This window comes from Bos mutus, chromosome 7 (assembly GCF_027580195.1).
Source record: "Bos mutus isolate GX-2022 chromosome 7, NWIPB_WYAK_1.1, whole genome shotgun sequence".
NCBI classification, from domain to species: domain Eukaryota; kingdom Metazoa; phylum Chordata; class Mammalia; order Artiodactyla; family Bovidae; genus Bos; species Bos mutus.
The window spans coordinates 87,200,140-87,221,559 of NC_091623.1; the positions used below are offsets into that span (position 1 = coordinate 87,200,140).

Sequence of the window (21,420 nt, forward strand, 5' to 3'; positions counted from 1 at the left end):
CCCTTTGGTTGGAACTGTGAGTGTGAGATTTAAGGAGATCATCTAGTTTAGCTTCACCTTCTTCTGTAAATCAGGAAACTGAGACCCAGAGAGAGAAATGAACTTTCAAGGCCACCCTGCGAGTTACTGATAGATGACAAGCCTCGTCTCCTAATCCTATTGCGTTGCCTTTGAAAGGCAATCAGATCTCACTTTTGTTGCAGACGATGACTGGTTTCCAAAAATAAAACTGTGAGTCAGTCGAGATCAGTCCTGAGACCACTAGCCTGTTTCACCCTTTTAAGCAGGGCTGAAAGGTTCAAGAGGAATGGGATGGGAGGAGGGCTGAGAGAAAAGTGGAGAAGAAGGAGTCAGAAGGAGAAAGAAGGGCAGAGAAGAGAGCGTGTGATGTCGCTCCTCAGGAATGTCCTAGGGGCTTGTTTCTGGCACAGTGACACCTGTAGCTCCCTGGCAGCCTGAGTATCCTCATCTGTCTCTGAGACAGCCCCCTGGATGACAGATGAACCAGGCTTCATGTTCACATGACTCCCAGGGCTTCCTCGAGACAACTCCAGTGGAATTAGTGAGAGGAGAATTTCTCGGCTCATTGAGAGTAGCACCTGCTCCCTCCTACCCCCAAAGCCCAAACTTCTGCCCCATCTGCCTGCTTCTCTTCTATCTATGTCATTAAACAGCCTGTGAGAGGCTGTGGTGAGCAGTTCTGTAGTAAGCCCGCTGTGACTCAAGGCTGTGTTCTCTCCTGTCCTGAAGGACAAATGGCAAGAAAGGAAGTGGCTGGACATGGCTGTTGGCTTCAGGTCCCAGGGTTGCCAAGGAAGAGTCTGTGCTCACAGCGTTGGTGCAGGAGTGGCCTTCGATGGGACAGGGGGTTTTGATGTGAAGCTAGTCTTTCTTGGAACACTTCCTTGTGTTGCTCTTTGAAATCCTCAGTCTTTTGGGTTTCCCTGGGATGTTGGGTTGACTGAAGCTTTACGTTTCAGACCTCCAGAAGGTGGTGAGTAAGCCATGATGGGCTGGTCTAAGTTTTAATGTCAGGTGACATCAAAGTTTAAAACTATAAACTGCCAGTCTTGTTCATCCAAATACAAAGAATCTCACAAACTGGCAATATCAGTTGCCTCCTGGAAGGAAGATTGAGGGATGAGGGGGGATGGGGAACACTTTACTATTGAACCCTTTGTAGATTTTGAAACCGTATAAAGATTTTCGTTGATTAAAATTTTGTTTTTAATTTAAGGAAACAGTAAGCATCTTAAAGAGCTTTGTTTTTATTGTAAAGTTTGGTTGAAGATGGAATAAGACTTGATCATAAATATGCTACCCTTCTTGGTTACTAAGTCAGAGAGCTAGAAGTTCATGTGCTATTTAGTTCAATGACCATCACACGGTACATGTCTACATCTTACAGATGAGGAAACTGAGGCCCAGAGAGGAGACAGGACTGGCTGGCGAGGCCTGGGTTGGTTAGTTAGTGGCGGACTCAGAACCAGAAAGCTCCGGAGCTCCTCCTGCTCCTTCCTGCTGCCTCTCAGCAGTTCTTCCCACTGGGTTCCTCGTGGATTATGCTGGAGATAAGTTTCAGGTGAGGACGTGTACTGCCACTGTGAATATGCTGCCGCAGTCCTCTGGCTGTATCCCAGCTGCATGACTGTGAGTGACCGCATCGCTGGCACCATGTGCAAAGCCGAGGAGGTGTGACAAGCTCCTTGCTGACGAGAGGTGAGAGATGACCGAGCGTGTGATCTCCTCCAGGAGCAGGCTATGTGCTCACCGCATCATGTCCCTTCCCAGAGCGAGGACCAATGACACGAGAGGGGAGGGAAGCCCTGCCTAATACATGTGCGTGTCTTCATTGCAGAGTCATCAGCTACGAGTGCTGTCCTGGATATGAGAAGGTCCCGGGAGAGAAGGGCTGTCCTGCAGGTGAATAAGCCTTGCCTGTTGGCGCAGATGGAGGGGAGGAGGGAGGGAAAGAGGAGCACCCACATGAGGGGCAGCAGAGTCTGAATGGGGGTCCAGAGGATGAAGGCTGGAAACAGCAAGTTTCCCACGCTGTCCTTCCTGTGCAAGCTGACCTCCTTAACACGCTGGGGGAACATACTCTGGTCCTGACCTGCCTGTGCCCTCCACACCAGGCACAGGCTCCTGCCTTTGTTGTTTCTGGCTGCAAGAGATTCTAAATACATCTAGCATTGCTGAGCAGCCCTGCTGGAGAGCAGACAGGGCAGGCCAGGCCTCCGGCTGGGCTGGGCACATCAGGCCACCCCACCTAACTGTCGGAACCTGGCCCATTGGAGCTTGTAGGGATGGGAGTAGCAGGCTGGCTTTCCCAGAGTCAGCCAAGGGTACCATGAGTGGCCATCGGGGCCCACAAACAGTGTGGTACCTGTGAATTCACCTGTGTGAAATCAGATCCTTTCCTTTGGTCCTGCACACCTCTGGGGACTGTGCTAGGAAGATTTTTTTTTTAACTTGGAAATCTTTGCTAGTTCATTAGTTGAGAGTGTGAGATTGAGGTTTAGGAGATAGGGGGTGATTTCGTTGGTACCAAGGTCACAAAGAGGGTGGCATGGACAGGGGCCATGGCCTTCTTACTGAGTAGCAGGACAGGCGGGAAGCGTGGGATGGGGAAGAGAAGGAACTGGGTGGGGGAGTGCCTCAGGGCCTTAGTTTCAGCTCCTTTAAAAGGAACAGGAGAAACTCTGGGTGTGAGAGGAAGGTCCTCCAGAGCTTCAGGCTATTTCAGGAAACAACATTTTATTACTTGCAAATACCCACAGCACTTCTGAGATTTCTTTCATTCCAGTGGAAGCCATTAGGGAACCAGTTTCAAAAACAACTAGATAAGTCCCTAAGACTAGCTTGTAATTGGGCTATCTGTTTCTGGTGTGTGTTCCTACCTGTGTTATCTGATTGTCTATGAACAAAAGCTTTGCTCTGCTGTAGTTAAACATGACTGATCCCTTGAGCTCACATAGGGAAGCCCTTGGCTGTGGAGTTGCTCTAAGAAGCAGGTGACTGGCCTCTCCGGTTCCCCATAGCAGGCTGTGTCTGGCCTCCTCCAGTGGGTGTGCTCAGATGAGGAAGGGTGTGATCTGGCCGGGGAAGTCCCACAGGCCATCCCTGCTCTACCGTCTGCCTCTGCAGCCCTGCCACTCTCTAACCTGTACGAGACCCTGGGAGTTGTCGGTGCGACCACCACTCAGCTGTACACGGACCGCACAGAGAAGCTGAGGCCCGAGATGGAAGGACCTGGCAGCTTCACCATCTTCGCCCCCAGCAACGAGGCCTGGTCCTCCTTGCCAGCTGTGAGATGACCTTCTTATGCCCAGGGCTTTCATCCTGGGGACCGTCTTACTGAGACTCTGTGGTGGTTTCTACCATCTCAGGACACATCTTCCTTAAGCCCTCAGATAAAGCCATGACACTTGAGCTAAAATATGCCTCCCCAGGCGGCTCCCAACGCTCCATCCACTTAAGTGGCCAGACAGGTCTCAGTGTTCACAGAGGAGAGGGCTCTGGAGAAATGGAAGTCCCCGGGGCACCTTTCCCAGGGTGGCAGGGACCCATCTGTTGAGTGTGGGGCCTGCAGCCCCCTCATGGCCACGCTGACCCTCCTCCTAGGAAGTGCTGGACTCCCTGGTGAGCAACGTCAACATCGAGCTGCTCAACGCCCTCCGCTATCACATGGTGGACAGACGGGTGCTCACAGACGAGCTGAAACACGGCATGGCCCTCACCTCCATGTACCAGAATTCCAACATCCAGATCCACCACTATCCCAACGGGGTAGGGAGTCCTGCTTCCACGGCTCTGCCCCGTGCCCACCCTGAGCCGCATCTGGTGCATGTGTGGGCGGGTTTCTGGGGTCGTGTCCTCCAGGCGGGGTCACCTATGGACAGTCTTCTGCCTCCTACACCTGCTTCTCCACATTCTGTCCTGTGGTTTCCCTTCCTGGGGCTCACAGGCTGTGCCTCCAGGGTGTTAACCGCTCACGCTCACTCGTTTTCTGGGCAGATCGTGACCGTCAACTGTGCCCGCCTGCTGAAAGCGGACCACCACGCAACCAATGGCGTGGTGCATCTCATTGATAAGGTCATCTCCACCGTCACCAACAACATCCAGCAGATCATTGAAATCGAGGACACCTTCGAGACCCTGCGGGTAAGGGACTACCTCTGGGCGGGGGAAGGCCTGGGGATACACCGCCTCCCATGAGGGCCTTCTTCTGTGGGAGAGGTGGAGCATGTCTCTATGCTCATGGGCATTTAGGTGACCATGGAGCAAGTTCCTCTGATGCCCATCAGATCAGATCAGATCAGATCAGTCGCTCAGTCGTGTCCGACTCTTTGTGACCCCATGAATTGCAGCACGCCAGGCCTCCCTGTCCATCACCAACTCCCAGAGTTCACTCAGACTCACGTCCATCGAGTCAGTGATGCCATCCAGCCATCTCATCTTCTGTCGTCCCCTTCTCCTCTTGCCCCCAATCCCTTCCAGCATCAGAGTCTTTTCCAATGAGTCAACTCTTTGAATGAGGTGGCCAAAGTACTGGAGTTTCAGCTTTAGCATCATTCCTTCCAAAGAAATCCCATGGCTGATCTCCTTCAGAATGGACTGGTTGCCTATAAACATGGTGAATTCACTAATCAGGCGGTCAGGTTGACCATAGGAAGACATCATAATCTTGTGCTGGGAACATTCCCCTGCCGGACTTCTCCCTTGTAAAGTTTCTTTTCCTTGACTCCCCTGGAAAGTTCCAAGATCGTGGCTGCAGCAGTTCTGCAGCCTGGGAATGCATTATGTGTTCCGGAGTGGGAAGCTCCTCCTGCCAGATGCTGGTGTTTACCTGTGGGACTAGAGAAATGGCCTTTCAGGCTGCATGGTCTTCTGGATCACATGTCCCCACCACGGGATCCTTGTTCCATTCATACCCCCTGTTTCCTTGGAGCCCAGACCAGCAGAGAGGCCACGAGTATAGACATGGGAGCCTGGGAACTGACATCTGGCTTGGCTTCTGCCTGCTCTGGGTCCCAGAACGCTGCTCCGGCCCTGCTGCCAGCAGGCATTTATCTAACAGCTGTGGTGGCAGGCGGGCGTTCCTCTTAGCCACAGCTGCCCAGAGGAAGTTAGCACAGGCTGCCCCGTCAGGGTTTTTGCCCTGATTCAAGGACAACTTCCTGACCACAAAGGATGCCAAGTGGGAGTGGGGTGGTTCCTCCCCTGGAGATCTCCAACACAGAGAGACAAACACCCCCAGGCTGGGCTGGCACTTGAGTAAACTCAGGAGGAGGCTCTGGGGGTTCCTGGGGACCTCACTGTCCACCCTCTTCCCCTGCCTTCCTTCTGGGTCACTCAAAGGTTGGGGGTCTGCAGGGGGCTGCTGTTCCCACAGACTTGGTGGCACAGCTTTTGATTAGCAGCGGCTGGTCCCCACTGAGTAACCTCCTCTTACTGTTCAGGTTTTGCAAATATTCCTTGCTTTCTTCTTCCCTTTGGCTCTCCTTAATACCCGTCTTTCCTTCTGCTGACATGTACTCATTAAGCCCCTGCTACTTCCCTAGTGTGTTCAGAGGAATAGAGGAGAATAAGTCAAAGTTCTGTCTTCACTGGCATTTACATTCTTGGGGGACACAGACAAGAAACAGACAAGGCCGTCACAGATGGTGCTAAGTGCTGTGAAGTCAGGCGGTGAGTGGTGAGCAGGGGAGACCCATAGGGTCTAGTTGGTCCAGGAAGGTCTGTCTGGAAGAGGTGACTTTTGAGCTGAGGCCTGAACATTGGAAATGGCCAGTTATATGAGACATGGGGACAAAAGCTAAGTTGGTAGAAGGGAGAGGGGAAGTAAGGCTCAGAAGCAGGGCGAGCAAGGAGGCCTGCAGGACTGAGTGAAGAGCACTAGGGAGCCAACAGGTAAGGTAGGAGCGGCCAGGCTGGAGGGGCCAAACCCTGTGGGGCCTTGGAGACTGAGCGAGGACTGTGGCTTATCCTGATAGCAGTAGGATGCTTTTAGAAGAGCCATCTGCTTGCTCTGTAGAGAAGGAGTTATGTCATCCTTACGCTAACAGAGCTCACACAAATAATCATCACCCAACGACTGAATTGCAACATGAGGACAGCAAGCTGTGCAAGTGTGTCTAATAGAAAGGTACTTGTTTTCATCAGGGGGTAGTAGGCGGGGCAGGCTGGGGTAAGGATGGAGGGCAATGCCAAGCTGACCATCTAGAGAAATGACATTTCAGTCAAAGCCCAAAGAAGGAATAGGAGTCAGAAAAGCAAGGGAAGGGCAGAGGGAATGCTGCAGGTCCAAGGCCCAGGGTTGGAAAGGAGGAAAAGAGGGCAGCAGCCAAGGATGACCAGAGTGGGCAGAGCTCACCGGAGGGATGGGGAGAAATGAGCCCTGGTTCGGTCTTTACATCTGGGGCTTCTGCAAAAGCCGGGAGCCCTCCAGAGGGGCACTGGTGAGACCTCGTGTGCCTCTAGTGTGCGGAGATTCCCAGAGCCCTCAGGGAACGCACCATCTGCTCTCTGCCCACAGGCTGCCGTGGCTGCATCAGGGCTCAACACCCTGCTCGAAGGTGATGGCCAGTACACACTCTTGGCCCCGACCAATGAGGCCTTCGAGAAGATCCCTGCTGAGACCCTGAACCGGATCCTGGGGGACCCAGAGGCCCTGAGAGGTGAGCACCCCGGAGCTGCTGCTGCTGCCTCATTAGAGTAGGCAGACTGAGCCCCAGGCTGGTTCTTGTCCAAGTAGACGTGCCACCTGTCATCCTGTCCCATTGCTCCCAGCTGGCCCTGTTTCCGCAGAGGTCAGAGCAGAACCCTGGTCAGAGGGGCCAATAAGGAGTCCAGCAGCCTTGTCTAGGGGGACAGCTGGGCTGAGGAAGGATGCATTGCTGGAGGTCCAAAGTAAGGTCTGGCCAGAGTCAGGAAGAGTTAAAGGCTCAGATGATCAAAGCCAGGGCAAGGCTGCCAGCGTGGGCAGCAGCTTGGAGATGTGGGGAGGGGGTGGTCTGTCCTGGCATCTTTGAAATGGAATCATCATGCTGACCCTTGAATTCTTCCTGTGTCTGGCCAAGGGCCTCAGGGATAGTCCAAAATTATAATTAAAAACCAGTAACAGTCAGCTCTTGATTCTTCTTTGCTTCGTCTTCATTCTTCATCCTTCCTCACCTTCTCAGGCTGGTAAGTTAGGTGGAGCATTGGTTACTCCTAGAGGAGGGTGAAGGACCAAGCTTGTGTGGGAGGTTAGAAGGGGAGGCCAGGCTCTGCCACCCTTCCCCAACTCCAGGACTCCTAAGACGCTGCCTGTGGGTCCCCGAGTTCCCTGCAAAGGGAAGTAGGCCCCCAGTCCCCTGTGTACCCCAACCCTCCAACCACACTTGCTCCTCCCAAATATAATCCAGGGATGACTTCACTTCTTTTGAATCTATTTAAACCCACCTTTGAAATGTGCTGTATAAAACGCCTAATGCATTTCAGACACCCCATAAATGTAAAACGTTCTCCTTGCAGCTCTATAGGGATGGAAAAGGGCACATTTCTGAAAGCACAGATGGGGAACTGTTGTGTCCAGACATTGTGGGGCCAGGAATCCAGGCTGCCAAAGTGAATGCGGTCCAGGTCAGGGAAGGTTAAGCCTAGTTGGTGTGACGGCTTAAAAGCAGGTCATTGGAATCTGATGTGCTGAGTGCATTGATGGAGATGCTCCCAAGGTCACAGGGATGAGGATGGCGGGGGTGGGGGTGGGGGTGGGGTGGGGTGGCTCCCGCAACCTGAGGGTCCTGAAGGCTTCCTAGGAGATGGGACTTGGGTGCAGCGCAGCATTTTAGCTTTTTATTTAGAACTGTTTTCCCCCTAAAACATGTTTTGTACCAAGTACCTTTTTATTTTTGTATCAGAACACCTTCTTATAAAGTGAGAAAACTCCCCAGGTTTATCCCCTTTGCACTCCTGCCTTTTCCTGCTCAGGAAACTGCTCAAAGCCAGGGCCCGTGTGAGGGGCTGTGGTGGCAAGTGCCAAGGCAGGCAGTCCTGGTCCACCTTACAGAAGGCTGGTTATTAGCGGGCTAGCAGACAGGTGAGGAGTGGCCCTGGGGTGGTGTGCCCATTGGCAGACTGGCTTCCAGCCTTGGCCTGGCTCACCCTCTCGTCATGTGCCCCCACCCCACCCTAGCCTTCCCTTCCTTTCTGGAGAAACTCAATCCCCAAGGCCTAGTTCCCATAGCAGTATTGCAGTCCTTTGTCTTCCTCACCGGCTGAAACGGGTCCCTGCTGGTCTTCTTGGCCTTCAGCACTTGTGCTGGGTCTCAGAGCTTCCTCCTGTGTGTGACACTGTGGTTTTGGTTCCCACACTCAGGACACATTGAAACTTGCCTCTGTGTTGAGAACACAAGACAGAGGGCCCCCATGACCCCCAGTCCCGGAACGAGCTCTGCCTGGCAGGGGCTGGCCACATCTCCCTCCACCGTTCCTTGTAGCCTCAGCACCCCCAGCCCCTGCCCTAATGCCAAAGCGGCACTTGAACAAGCACGATTCTATTTTTGATTTACTGGTGGGGTGAGTGGGGCAGCAGATACCATGGCTTGCTGATCACCACCCCCAACCTCTCGCAGACCACAGCAACTAAGCAGACCCTTGTGTTTGTGATTGTCATTCAGTCGTGTCTCACTCTTTGCAACTCCATGGACTGTAGCCTGCTAGGCTCCTCTGTCCATAGGATTTTCCAAGCAGAAATACTGTGGTGGGTTGCCATGCCCATTTCCTGGGGATCTTTGTGACCCAGGGATCAAACCCGGGGCTTCCACATTGCAGGCAGACTCTTTACTGTCTGAGCCACCAGGGAATTGGGTTCAAATAAACACAAACAAGATCTTCAGATGATTCAGAACTTTCACATGCTACAGTTTTTCATCTTTTCCTACCACACTTCATTTTTATGAAAGATCAGTAGATAAAAAAAATCCCACGGTAAACACATTTGAGGTTTTCCATCCGGGTGGTTCAGATACACATAAGAGAATTCACCCTGAAGTTCAGGTGCGTGCTGTGGGCTAAGTTGCTTCCATCACATCCGACCCTTGTGACCCTGTGGACTGCAGCCTGTCAGGCTCCTCTGTCCACAGAATTCTCCAGGCAAGAATACTGGAGTGGGTTGCCATGCCCTCATTCAGCAGATCTTCCTGACCCAGGGATCAAATCCACGTCTCTAACCTCTCCTGCCTTTGGAGATGAGTTCTTTACCACTAGCGCCACCTAATCACTAGCATTTGTTGGGCATATACTCTGTCGTCAGGCACTGTGCTGGGTGCTTAGATTTAGCTTCATGTCATCCTTACACCAGCCCAAAGAGATGAATGCTGTGCATGCTTCCTGTTGACCAGTGAGGAAGTTGAGACTCAGAGAGACTCAGTGACTCGCCCCGGGTCCCACAGCTGCTAAGTGGCTGAGGTGAGATTCGAACTCAGGCAGTCTGACCACAGAGCCCTGGCTAGTTTTAGAGGCTAGGCTAGGAAGTGAGGAGGAGAAGGATCCAGTCTGTGTGGTGCCCCAGGCTCATCTGATTGTTAGCCTCAGAGATGATGGAATCCTCCCAGTTGTGGGCAGGCAGCGAGGTGACACCTGAGGTCAGCCTGGCTGGTACTGACTTGACCTGTGTCCTGTTCGGCCCCCAGATCTGCTCAACAACCACATCCTGAAATCGGCCATGTGTGCCGAAGCCATTGTGGCAGGGTTGTCCTTGGAGACCCTGGAGGGCACCACACTGGAGGTGGGCTGCAGCGGGGACATGCTCACAATCAACGGGAAACCCATCATCTCCAATAAAGACGTCCTGGCCACCAACGGGGTGATCCACTTCATCGACGAGCTGCTCATCCCTGACTCAGGTGAGCCATGCCTCGGGGGCCTTGGCCTGTCCGGTCCTCTGTCCCCTGTGCCACCCATGGTGGTGTGCCTAGGGGAATTCAGGGATCTTGGGAGCTGTTTCCCTGCCTGCACCTGGCTCACAGCATCCCAGGAGAGATGGCCTGGGTACCTGGCAGGTTTTGCCAGATTGTGAAGAATCTAGAGCTGCAGGCTTGGGAGTCCAGGCTTTATCTTGTGAGCCGGGGAGAGCCATGGAAAGTGTCTAGGGAGGCTCAACCACAGGAGCCTTTCAGAAGCTCTGCCTGTTCTGGTTGGGCACAGAAGGCCATTTGCTGACCTCAGAGCGTTTGCTTTCTCAGTTGTGCCCAAGCATCCTAGGGTCACTGGCCCAGGGAGAAAAGGATGAGTGGACTTTGGCTTGGGTTCCATTCAGCATCTTTGTGCCATCTTGGATTTCCAGGGAGTTCTACTCCTAAGAAATGAAAGGATTTCACAGAGGAAAAACCAACCCAGAAGAAAGCTTTCCATGGGTGTGGTCACTGGCATTGTCAGCTCTTCAGAAGCCATGGCACAGACCATGTGCTTTCTTCCTCCCCAGCAGCAGACAAGACCCTGACCAAGAGCTGGGACAGAGGCCCCCTGCCCACCCGAGCCTCATTGCACTTCCCCATCAAGCAAGGTTTTCTGGGGGACCATTCCCCCGATGTCACAAACCTTCTGTGCCCCAGCAGTGTTTTAGAGGGGTTGTTGACTCAAGAGATGACATTCCTGCTGATGTATGTCATACTCTGGGGTGGATGAATGGTAAATGAAAACAGTACTTTTAACTTTTGAACCCACTTTCTCCTTCCTTGTAGCCAAGACGCTATTTGAGTTGGCTGCAGACTCCGATGTTTCCACAGCCATTGACCTTTTCCGACAAGCTGGCCTCAGCTCTCATCTCTCCGGAAATGAGCGGTTGACCCTCCTGGCCCCCATGAATTCTGTCTTCAAAGGTATCATGGGGAAGGCAGCCTGGCACATGTGTCCCTGGGGGCAGCCGCCCCTCTGCTGTCACCTCCGCGGCACCCTGCCAGATTTATAGCTCCCCATGGACTGTTCGTGCTTCCAACCAGCTCAGCCGAAAGCAGATGTGACTTCACCAGAAAGTGAAGAGGCACTGCTGTTTCATTTGGCAGAGCAGAGGATGCATGTGGGGATCTGGTCCTCGGAATTGAAGTGTGCGTCTGTCGGGAAAGCAGAGTGCTCCCTTGTCATTCTCTTTGCAAGGTCGATTGCCACTGTGACAGTCGGGAGGTCATAGTGAGGATACAGCTGAACCATGGCCATGGAGAAGGCAGAGAAGGGCCAAGTTGTGTCCAGGCCTTCCCTTCCCTCTTAGGGCAAAATTCCAAACACACTTGATGAGCTCGAACTTTTTTTTTTTTTTTTTTTTTTAATTCTCAGAAGATGCCAGATGTTAAGGAATATTGGCAGCCTTGCCGGATTTCTCAGTCTCCACTTCCAAAAGGGGGATCAGGCTTTCTGCTGCATGGTCTCTGATTCTCTTCATTTCCAGAGTTAGTTTCTGGACCTGACCACGCCTTCTCTTGCAGATGGAACCCCTCCGATTAATGCCCGGACAAAGAATTTGCTTCTGAACCACATGATTAAAGATCAGCTGGCCTCCAAGTATCTGTACCACGGACAGACCCTGGACACTCTGGGCGGCAGGAAACTGAGAGTTTTCGTTTATCGTAATGTAAATTCTGGGTCCTAAATCACGCTGTTTCTTTATCTCAGCTCCAAGCAATGGAAGTTATATTAGTGTTTAAAAAAAACAAAAAAGTGCTTAATAAGTAGGAGCTTGCCTGAGAACTAGTTTCTAATAAGGAAGGAATGAATTTTAGAAAGACTATCTGATATCAAAGTATCAAAATGGGGTTTTGCCAAATGTGTCTAACCCCCTTTTGTGGAGGCCTTTGGGAATGAATTGCACATCTGACTGGCCTGGCTGGGTAAGCAGCTGTCCACCTGACCCCAGAGTGATGAACAAAGGGAGGAGGTGTGGAGGGTTTGGATCCTTCTTAGCTTTTGTGAAGAGAAGTCACCTGAACTAACCATACAGCCCTCCTTGATCCAAAAGCTTCTCTTCTCTCTTCAACTGTTTCTTCTCTCTCTTCAAACCCACCTATTACCCTGGCATAGCAAACAGGAAGTACAATACAACAGCCCTTGCTCAGGACCAGCCTGCACCATTTGGCTAAAGATGGTTGTCATTTGTTCAGATCAGTAGACTGTCACTTCATTTGATCACTGTCAATGGCCCTCTCGTGTCACATAATAATCTCATGATTAACCCTGTCTGTAAATTTCTTGGGGCCTCGATGGCTCTTCTTACCTTAAGGAACACCATTTTTATTTTTTTCTTTCTTGGAGAAAGCACATCCTTTTATCCTAGTCTTAAGGCTGCACCCCATGTATATTCACTGATCTCTGTGGATGAAGCCACCACCATATGCCCTGAACAAATCAGGAGGCCCCTGCTTTGGGTAGCGGGTAACCTGGCCTTTCTCTGCCCCTTTTACAGAGCCTGTGCATTGAGAACAGCTGCATCGCAGCCCATGACAAGAGGGGGAGATACGGGACCCTGTTCACCATGGACCGGATGCTGACCCCTCCAATGGGGACTGTCATGGACGTCCTGAAGGGGGACAATCGTTTCAGGTAACTGGCCCTGTCCCCAGGGGATTTCTGCCGCATGGTCATGCTAGGGCAGGACGCTGGGTGCCAGTTGTCTGTCAAGCTTCCCACCCTCAGAGGTTTAATGAACACTCGCCATGCACTGATGTGACCTCCCTGGCCAGGGATTCAGAAAGGATGAGGGTCACCTTGAAAGCTTAGGTTGAGAAGGGTTGCTTCTGGAGGGTATTCTTCAAGTCCATGGGGACAGGGAGGGGCTGCCCTTTTATTCCCAAGTTCAAGGAAAGCTTCCCACTTCTGCCAGGGAAGCCGAGCATGCCTGGCCCTGTGCCCGTAAGGAGTTGCCCTGTGAAGCGTCAGCTTCCAGGCCCTGGCAGTTTCCTGGCCTCTCCTTCCCAGACTCCCTGCAGCGCTCTGTTTCCTTGCCTTGCTCCCTCCATTTCTGACCCGTTGACTCACCACTGGGTGCCGTGACATCAAGTGGTTCCTGCCACCGAGTTCAGCCACCTGCATAAGAACCTGGGAGACCACCCACCCTTTGCCACACCCCCCAGCCCCAAGAATCACATCCCCCAGGGCCCTTGTGGCTCGATCAGTCTGTAGGTCAGTCCTGCTCTGACCTCTCCCTTCCTCCTTCCCCCTCTGGCTGATGACTTACGGCTTTTCACTGAGCTTTGCATTCATGGAGAGGAGATGCAGACTGGGATTGCTCCCTGTTTGTACAAAACCCAACAAGGGTATGAATGCCAATGCTGTGGGCTCCACCTGCCCATAGTGGTGCGGGATTTGGGCACATGATGACCCCCTGCGCCCACCGGCAGGTGACATGTTCCGTGTGTGTATCCACAGCATGCTGGTGGCCGCCATCCAGTCTGCAGGGTTGACCGAGACCCTCAACCGGGAAGGAGTCTACACAGTCTTCGCTCCTACCAATGAAGCCTTCCAAGCCCTGCCCCGTGGAGAACTGAACAAACTCATGGGTAAAGACCCACCTAAGTACATTTGTCAACTTTTCTAAATTAATCATATCGGTCAGGATTCCAGCAGGAGACCATTGGCAAAGGGTTTGACGGAAAGGAATTTAAGATTATTTGCAGAGGTGTGGGCAGGATTAAGGGACCAGGAAAGGGTGATGATACAAAGGGGTGATAAGACCTTTTGATGTTTATCACTGCAGACCTGGGGGTGCTTGAGGAAGAGGGTGACTAGGGGAGGGCATGACCCGGGAGACCCTAGGACGAGGGGCACAGGACAACCACATGCTGCTGGGGTCAGAGGCATGGCAAGGGGGCGTCTAGGTGCTACAGCCTCCCTCAGCAACCTCCTGGCAGCTGGTTGCATGAGGACAAGGGAGCCTGAATGATGCATTTCACAGTGGTCAGCCTGTCTGGGCAGCAAACAAGATGGAGAAGAGTAGAAAGGAACGGAGGGTAGGTGACAACCAGCCCAATCAGCAGGCATGTCTTCCCCTGAGGATCTGTGAGGAGCTGCTCATGAAGCCATTGCCCTACACCACCACGTACCCCTCCTGGAGATGAAAGCTTTACCAAGAAGCTAGTCAAGGCCCTGAGCAGTTGAGTTGGGATGTTTGAGAGACAGCCTAGTGGTTAGGAGCTTGGGCTCCTGGATTACCCAAAAGCAGGTCAAACCCTGGCTCTGGCATTTACCAGCTAAGTGACCTCTAACAAGTTGCTTAGTGTCTCTGGGCCTCAGTTTTCCCATTAGAAAAGTAAGAGTGGTAAGAATACCTTGCTTAGAGTGTTGTGAGGATTCAATAAACATTGCCTGTGGTGTTGAGCACGCGTCCCCCATCAGTAACGGCATCACGGCCATGATGATGGGAGGTGGGGTGGGCTTGCGGTGTGTATGCTGATGCGTGCCTGGGAACCAGACTTCCCCCCCAGCATAGAAAGGTGAGCCTGAGGAGGAGGAGGAAGGACCTTGGCCAAACTTTGGGGCCCATATCATCTATACCACCCCCCGCCCCCACTCCTGAGTGGAGAATAGAAAGCTCTGGCAGCTGTGAACTGAGTCTGTGTCCCGTTCAATTTTCTTTACTGCTAAATGAATGCCTGTGTCTACAGTGCTGACATGTGTTCCAGAGGAGACAGGAGTTCATTCTGAACGTAAACTTTCCATTCTCTCTCTGTTCAGCAAGAGTGGAATATTCCCCAGGTGGCCCAGCCTGCTCGGCTTGCCTTTCATTTTCGGTTGTGCAGGAGCTGAGGGAGGGCTTGGGCAAGGCTCCCCAAACGTGCCCTCCCCCAGGCTTGCAGGCAGGATTAGACCCCAGCATGCCGAGGGGTGATGGTGCCCATCCAGGTGTCCGAGGTTGACCCAGATGTTAAAGATCTCTAAAGAAGGAGACCCCTCCCACCCCAGGAGCCAACTCAGCTCGACACCTCCAGGCTGTGTTTTTGTGGAAGAGTACCTTGTCAGCTCGAAGTTGTGGGTGTTTGGAAATCACTTGGTACCTGATGACTCCATCCCATGGCACTCATGTGAATTTGTCAATAACCAAGTGAACTCCCCACAGTGCTTTCAAGCTTCCTCTGTTCTCAGTTTCAAGATGCTGGAAATAGCCATCCATGAGCCCTGGGGGTATCCAGCCACTTGGCTGGTAATATGAGTATTGGGGAGGCCATGACGAAGATGCAAGGGCAGCTGGTGGCTTTAAGAATTGCCTCCCACACTTAATTGGGGAAATGCCTGTGCACCTTTATGAGCAATTGGCTGCTTTCCCCAGTTGGTGGAGAAGCTGATGTGGGCTGGAAAGAATGCTGAGACGTGATGAGGAGGGACGCCGTGGAGGGATACCCCCCTCGGCCCTGACTTCATCGGCTCCATAGCTCCTCCAGACTGCAGCTGTCGACTCTTTTTAAGTTCTCCCTTCAGGAAACAGCCGTCTCAGAATATGCATTTGAGGGCAGAATGTGTAAACATTTCACTGCTGTGTTATAACTGTTGGGAGCCATGCTGATGATGAAATGTCTCAGATGCCGGTGCTGGAAAGACCCCTGGCTTTCCAAGCAACTATTTAGTCATGGAAACATGAGTCACACTCATAGAGGAGTATGGATTAACTCCTTCTCAACATCGCAGAAGCGTGTACTTAACCTAGCAGCCCTTCAAATGCACGAGTAGCTTCATGGCCACTGTCATATGACTTGTTCCCCTGATCATTATGCAAATGATGGAGTAGAGGGCTGAGCAAACAGTAGGTGCTCAATAAGTGCTTATTACCTGGGCAGGGGGTTCTCAGTTACAGGGGTGACTACCTACATCTTCTCCTTTGGGCCCTCCTTGACCACACCAGTTACCAGCCTTAGGATTAACTCTGCTTTCTTTTCCCACATACCCGCAGGCAATGCCAAGGAGCTTGCCAACATCCTGAAATACCATGTTGGCGATGAAATCCTGGTCAGCGGAGGCATTGGGGCCCTGGTGCGGCTGAAGTCTCTCCAAGGCGACAAGCTGGAAGTCAGCTCAGTGAGTGTGTGTAACATTTAAAGGGCTGGCAGTGCCCTGCCACTGGGGCTCTGGGACACAGCTCATCCCTAGGATGGCATTAGACACACGCTGTGTTTAAGGTGCATCTTGAATCTCTGAGTGCATTTTATCAGAAAAGAAAAAAGAGTCTTCCGAAGAAATTAAGGGAGATTGTGCTTAGGCATGAATAAGCACTTCCAGATTTGCAGGGGAAAAAAGCATCTGATTGGCATCTGAGAGAAGCTATTAAATATAACCCCCTCTTAAGGAACTGATAAGCAATACTTACATGTCTTGAAAGATCCATTCCCACTCCATCACCCCCAAGTCCAGGGCCTCACTGAGCTGTACCATGAACCTAACCAGCCCAGAAGAAAAAAAAAAAGAGGCTTTTCTTCTGATACTTGATCTGTGCCCCGTCCCTCACTCTGCACGTTGATGATACCCATTCCCCTTTGGAGCCGCCTCAGAAGGTCCCTACCTTACAGTGAAACTGCTGGGCCTCCCTGCCTACACTGGCCAAGGCCACTGACCGCCCCGGCCCGCCCCGCCCTATGGTCAGAGCGCCTTGCAGCACGTGGCCAGCTTAGCCTCTGCTCCTCCTGCCTCTCGCCTCGCCCCAGCTCTGCGTGTGCTCATCAGCTTCTCTCGGGAGCGTGGGAAGGCAGGTGGGGGCAGGGATGGCCTGACCTGTGACTTCTGCAGGCTGTCTGAGAGTCTCTCAGCACCTGGTTTGGGGCGTCGGGGTCCTGTCGGTCTCTGGCTTCACTTCCCCTGTCCCCCTTGGGTCTGATCTGTGGGTCTTTCAGGAAAGCCTGAGACAGATTTACCCTGTGAGAAAATCTGAAGTCAGACATGGAGGAAAAGTGGAAAGAGCCCTGCCCCCAGAGCTGGACACCTGGCTTCTGTCCCCAGCTGTCCTCCTCCTCAGCTTAAAGGTGGCACTTGGCCTCTCTCGAGTTCCCATTCTTTCAGGTGGGGCCTTAATAGCTCCCTCTTCACTATGCACTGCTGTGAGGACTAAATGAGCCATACAAAAGAGCATTTGTGAATTGCAACGTGCTGAGTCCACATAAGGGATTAAACTGAACCCACCACAACAAGGACCTACTGTATGGCACAGGGAACTCTGCTCAGTGTTATGTGGCAGCCTGGGTGGGCGGGGAGTTTGGAGGAGAATAGATACGTATGTGTATGTGTACGTCCCTTTGCTGTTCGCTTGAAACTACGGCAGCATTGTTAATCAGCTATACTCAGGCACCAAATTAAAAGTTTAAAATAAATAACTACATTGAACCCACTAGACCAGTGGTCTCTCACTGGCAGGGTCTATTCCAGTTAGCAGAGTGTTCTCAGCAATTCGCATAGGATCTGGCATCCAGAAATGCTCAGTTAAGGTTTGCTCGGTTGAAGAGTGGATGGGATAAACAGGCTCCACGTTCAATCATTGTCTCTGTTTCTCCCAGAAAAACAACGTGGTGAGTGTCAATAAGGAACCTGTTGCTGAGGTGGACATTATGGCCACCAATGGCGTGGTCCACGCCATCTCCAGTGTCCTGCAGCCTCCAGGTAAGGCCCTAAAGGACCACATCCCCATTCAGCCTACCACTGGCCTATGTCTGCACATGGCTATTAGCACTCAGTAGAAACACTGCTGTCGGCAAAGATGAGAATGAATGTGGTACATGCAGACTGAGCATCTGTGAACAGCATGGCTGGGGCTGGTTGAAAAGCGACTTAGAAACTCTCGGCTCGGATGGGCTACACCAGTAGCTGAAGGAGAGACGTCTCTCTGCTGAATTGGCTCGCTGTCCCAGCCCCACGCAAACAGAGCCCGGTTGTTTTTCACATGCTTTGTGCTGTGAACATGGTGCAGAGCACACACCTCCTACAGCACCCCGCCCCAGCTGTGCTCTCTTAACTGCCAACCAAGTTACAGTGGAGCCCGGCCTCTCCCCTCACTTGTGCATTCACCTTTCTTTGAGCTCTTTCCCCACGGGCTAAATTCCTCTGAGAGTTAAGGAACATTATGAAGGCAGACTTCATCTGAGGATGTAAGCCAGAAAACCCAGCAGTGCCCCTCAGTCCTGGCAGTTGTGAATGACATGCTAATCATCTCTCTCTCATCCAAGCTGCCTTTTCTTTTATCTGCAGCCAACAGACCTCAGGAACGAGGCGACGAACTTGCAGACTCTGCACTTGAAATCTTCAAACAGGCATCTGCATTCTCCAGGGTATGATGCCAGCTATGTGGGCCCCTGGCCTGAATAGCTGTGGGTCCTGTGCTCGGGCCCATGGAGGGGACTCTCCTGTCTCCTTTGGCTGTCCAACCAGGGCTCTCCCGTCATTTCTTCCCAATCCCATTGGAGTATCCTTAGCTCTGGCCTTTGGGGAGTTTGGAATAAAAACCCAGGCAGCCTGTTTCCTTGGTGGGTGACAGCCCAGGCCTTCAAGCCTCTGTCTGTGGGGAAGCCGCAGCTGGTGAGAATCCGTCTGACCAAGGACAGCCCGTCCTGAGCTTTCCTGATAGTGGGCTGGCCTGCTCTGAGCCTGGGCCTCCAGGTTACTCTTCCATCTTCTGTGACAGCCCAGCATGCTCTGCTGCGCAGTGGTGTGGGTTCTGGATTCTGGGCCAGCTCGAAGAACCTGTCTTCTTTCCCTCAGCCCCACCTCCCTCTCAGAGCCGCTCTGACTTTCTGTGCTGCTTCTCCTGCTCCCCAGCTTGTCCAGGGATCCCATGCAGGCTCCCTTGCTGCTTTGGGTCAGGTGGGAATATGGGGTATGTTGCAGGAAGTTTGCATTTTAACACAAGGCTGCAGAAGGTGGTCCTTAACCCAAAGGTCTGGAGCTGGAATATGTCACTTTACGTTTGGACAGAGGGGGGTCTCCTTAGTGCTCCCTGAGGAGGGTTCTTGGCCCAGAGTTCCTGTTCGTGATTGCCACCCACTGTGTGGGCCTAGCTCCCCAAGGGCCAGATGATAGTCTAGGGGGAAGCCTGGCTCTGGGGCTCCACAGGACCCAGCAGTTCCACAGTTCCCCGTCCTCTTCCTCAGCCCCCCATTTTTTCTGAGTAAGGATGGCCATGGGCAAAGCCACTGCCATGAGCAAGCGTAGGTCTAACTGCCGCTAGAGAACGTGACACCTTGCGTTTTCTTTTCAGGCCACGCAGAGCTCTGTGAAACTAGGTAAGTCTGGTCTGGGTTTGACGTTCTCGTAGACTTATGTAAGTCTTATCCTGAAACAGGCCTAAACCTGCCATCTGCTGTCTGTAGAAAGAATATCATGGTGCCATAAAACATGGCCTTTGGGGTCAGACGCGGAACCCCTGGTTTCCTTCTCCATAAGATGGAGATGATGAATACCAGCCTTTTAGGGTTTATGTGAGTTTTTGGCTTTGGGAACCTGGGAATATTGCACGGAGACTTGGCAGGAGCCTGTGGTGAGGATATGGTCCCAAGCTGGGAAACGGAGAATACCTCAGTCCTGATCATCACTGAGTAAGATCGGAAGTTTTACAGACCAGAAACATCTGCTCTGTGCAGGAGAGGGTGGCAGAGGAAGGCCGTTGGTCCTCGTGACAGTGTCCTAGACACGTGGGGAGTCTGCACCTTTCTCACCTCTGCAATGTCTCTCTTTCAGCCCCTGTCTATCAGCGGTTATTAGAGAGGATGAAGCACTAGTGTGAAGGACCGCAGGAGGAATGCATTTCAGCAGCTCCCTGCAGCTTTCTCTCGTTTTGCCAAAGAGACTGAATGTTTTTGAAACCAAATGATCACACTTTGATGCCCATGGGTCACACCGTAATGAGATCTGAGCCTTGGGAGGGTGGGGGCGGGGGGAGGAGGGAGAGAAATAGACTTTTCATTTTTGCCCCCTAAACATGGCGGTTAGCCCACTGCAGTGCAGAGTCCTGGATGTCACTGCCTGGCGTTGACTTCCAGCAAGGACCTGTTGGAATCTCCTGCCTGTGCCACGTACACTGGAAAAGGAAGCCAAAGTTTCTGAAGCTCACAAAACATGAATCAGGCCGTCCGGCGTCACGGGGGCGACGTGGCACGGTGTTTGTAAAGCTCTTTCACAGTTGGAGAAGTGGCATCCTTATAAGCCATGAGTTGAATGGCTCTGCCAAATGTTTTTCGCGCCTCCATGTGGCTTGGACCCTTCTGTGTGACCCTGTCCAATTAGAAAAGAGAGGGCTGGTGAGCACGCGGAGCTCAGGAGTCCCCAGGTGTGGCAGAGCCATGGTGTGTTTGTAATAATAAAACCACAGAAACATACGCGTACGTGGATGGGAACAGTGTGCCGGCCTGGGTATCCACAGGGTTGGGATTCTGTCTCTTGGGGCTGTGACCTTCCTCCCACTGAAATTCCACCAGGAGCAGCTAGGCGAGAAGCCCTGAGGGATGGTTTATGGGGGTGACCATGGCATCGACTTCATAGGTCCACCATGAGAATGAAAGGACATAGTTCTTATAAAATACTCAGCATAGCATTACGTATCCTTATTCTTACCGTGCTGTCTGGAACTGCTCAGGATTGGGGCAGCTGGGAGCCAAGTAGTGTCTTTCCCAAAGGCATCCTGCTTTTCCTGGAGACTGGGGCAGTCCTGCCCTCCCCCTTTTCACTCGGCCAAGGCTGACTTAAGGGACCTAACAACCCAGAGATAGTGCTGCCAGGGATAGGGCTGTGGAGGAGCAGACACAGCCCCTCCCCAGTGTGGCTCCACGTCTGGGGGAAGACAGCCGTTACACGTCATCCAATACAGTCATCCATGCCTTCATTCCTTAGATATGAGTGTTAGGTTTGGTCAGCAGACAAGGCCCTGTTCTCATGGGGCAGAGACTCATTGATCTGCTAATGGCACTCCCTGTCGCCTGCCCATCCACATGGACTCAAGGACTCCGTGACAGGCAGGAAGGAATCTGAGCAAGCGGGGGCTCCAGGAAGTGGGAGGAAGTAGGAGGAATTGAAGGAGCTGACCTGGGGGAGGAGGTCAGGCTGCGGGAGGCTGGGGAGATGTCCCAAGAAATGAGGGTTGGGCTTCTGCACGTTTGGTCCGGCCACCCTCCCCAGGGGTTCCTGCAGCCTCGCTGCCTCTGATGCCCTGCTCATGCTGGGGTGCTGCAGCTGTGGTGCTGAGACTCCACATCCACACACCTGCATGTCACAAGATGCCATCAGAACCCAAAGAGGCTATTAGCGCAACTTCTAAAGATCCTTTTGATGGAAAACAAAAATCACCACACAATTCCTTAAAAATGTCCAAACCCCACCATCTGTCCCTGTGACCCCAGCCCTGTCCCCATCTCAGCCTCCTCCAGAAGGGGGGGCTCTGTCCATTCTACCAGCTGGATAGTCCTCCTTGTGACAGAACCATGC

The 21,420-nt window shown here is 52.5% G+C and overlaps 1 protein-coding gene across 1 annotated transcript in view; it reads left to right on the forward strand.

The window, feature by feature from the left end:
- Positions 1 to 20,318, forward strand: part of TGFBI (transforming growth factor beta induced) — a 33,697-nt gene extending 13,379 nt beyond the window's left edge. The window contains exons 3-17 of the mRNA XM_005890391.2: positions 1,859 to 1,923; positions 3,148 to 3,308; positions 3,625 to 3,789; positions 4,018 to 4,164; positions 6,539 to 6,680; positions 9,678 to 9,890; positions 10,728 to 10,865; positions 11,466 to 11,611; positions 12,440 to 12,576; positions 13,402 to 13,532; positions 15,917 to 16,041; positions 17,508 to 17,610; positions 18,196 to 18,275; positions 19,202 to 19,226; positions 19,681 to 20,318. Of these exons, the coding sequence (XP_005890453.2) occupies positions 1,859 to 1,923; positions 3,148 to 3,308; positions 3,625 to 3,789; positions 4,018 to 4,164; positions 6,539 to 6,680; positions 9,678 to 9,890; positions 10,728 to 10,865; positions 11,466 to 11,611; positions 12,440 to 12,576; positions 13,402 to 13,532; positions 15,917 to 16,041; positions 17,508 to 17,610; positions 18,196 to 18,275; positions 19,202 to 19,226; positions 19,681 to 19,721 (1,819 nt within the window). The 3' untranslated portion in view covers positions 19,722 to 20,318. The remainder of the gene's footprint in view (positions 1 to 1,858; positions 1,924 to 3,147; positions 3,309 to 3,624; positions 3,790 to 4,017; positions 4,165 to 6,538; positions 6,681 to 9,677; positions 9,891 to 10,727; positions 10,866 to 11,465; positions 11,612 to 12,439; positions 12,577 to 13,401; positions 13,533 to 15,916; positions 16,042 to 17,507; positions 17,611 to 18,195; positions 18,276 to 19,201; positions 19,227 to 19,680) is intronic.
- Positions 20,319 to 21,420: the final 1,102 nt, after the last annotated feature.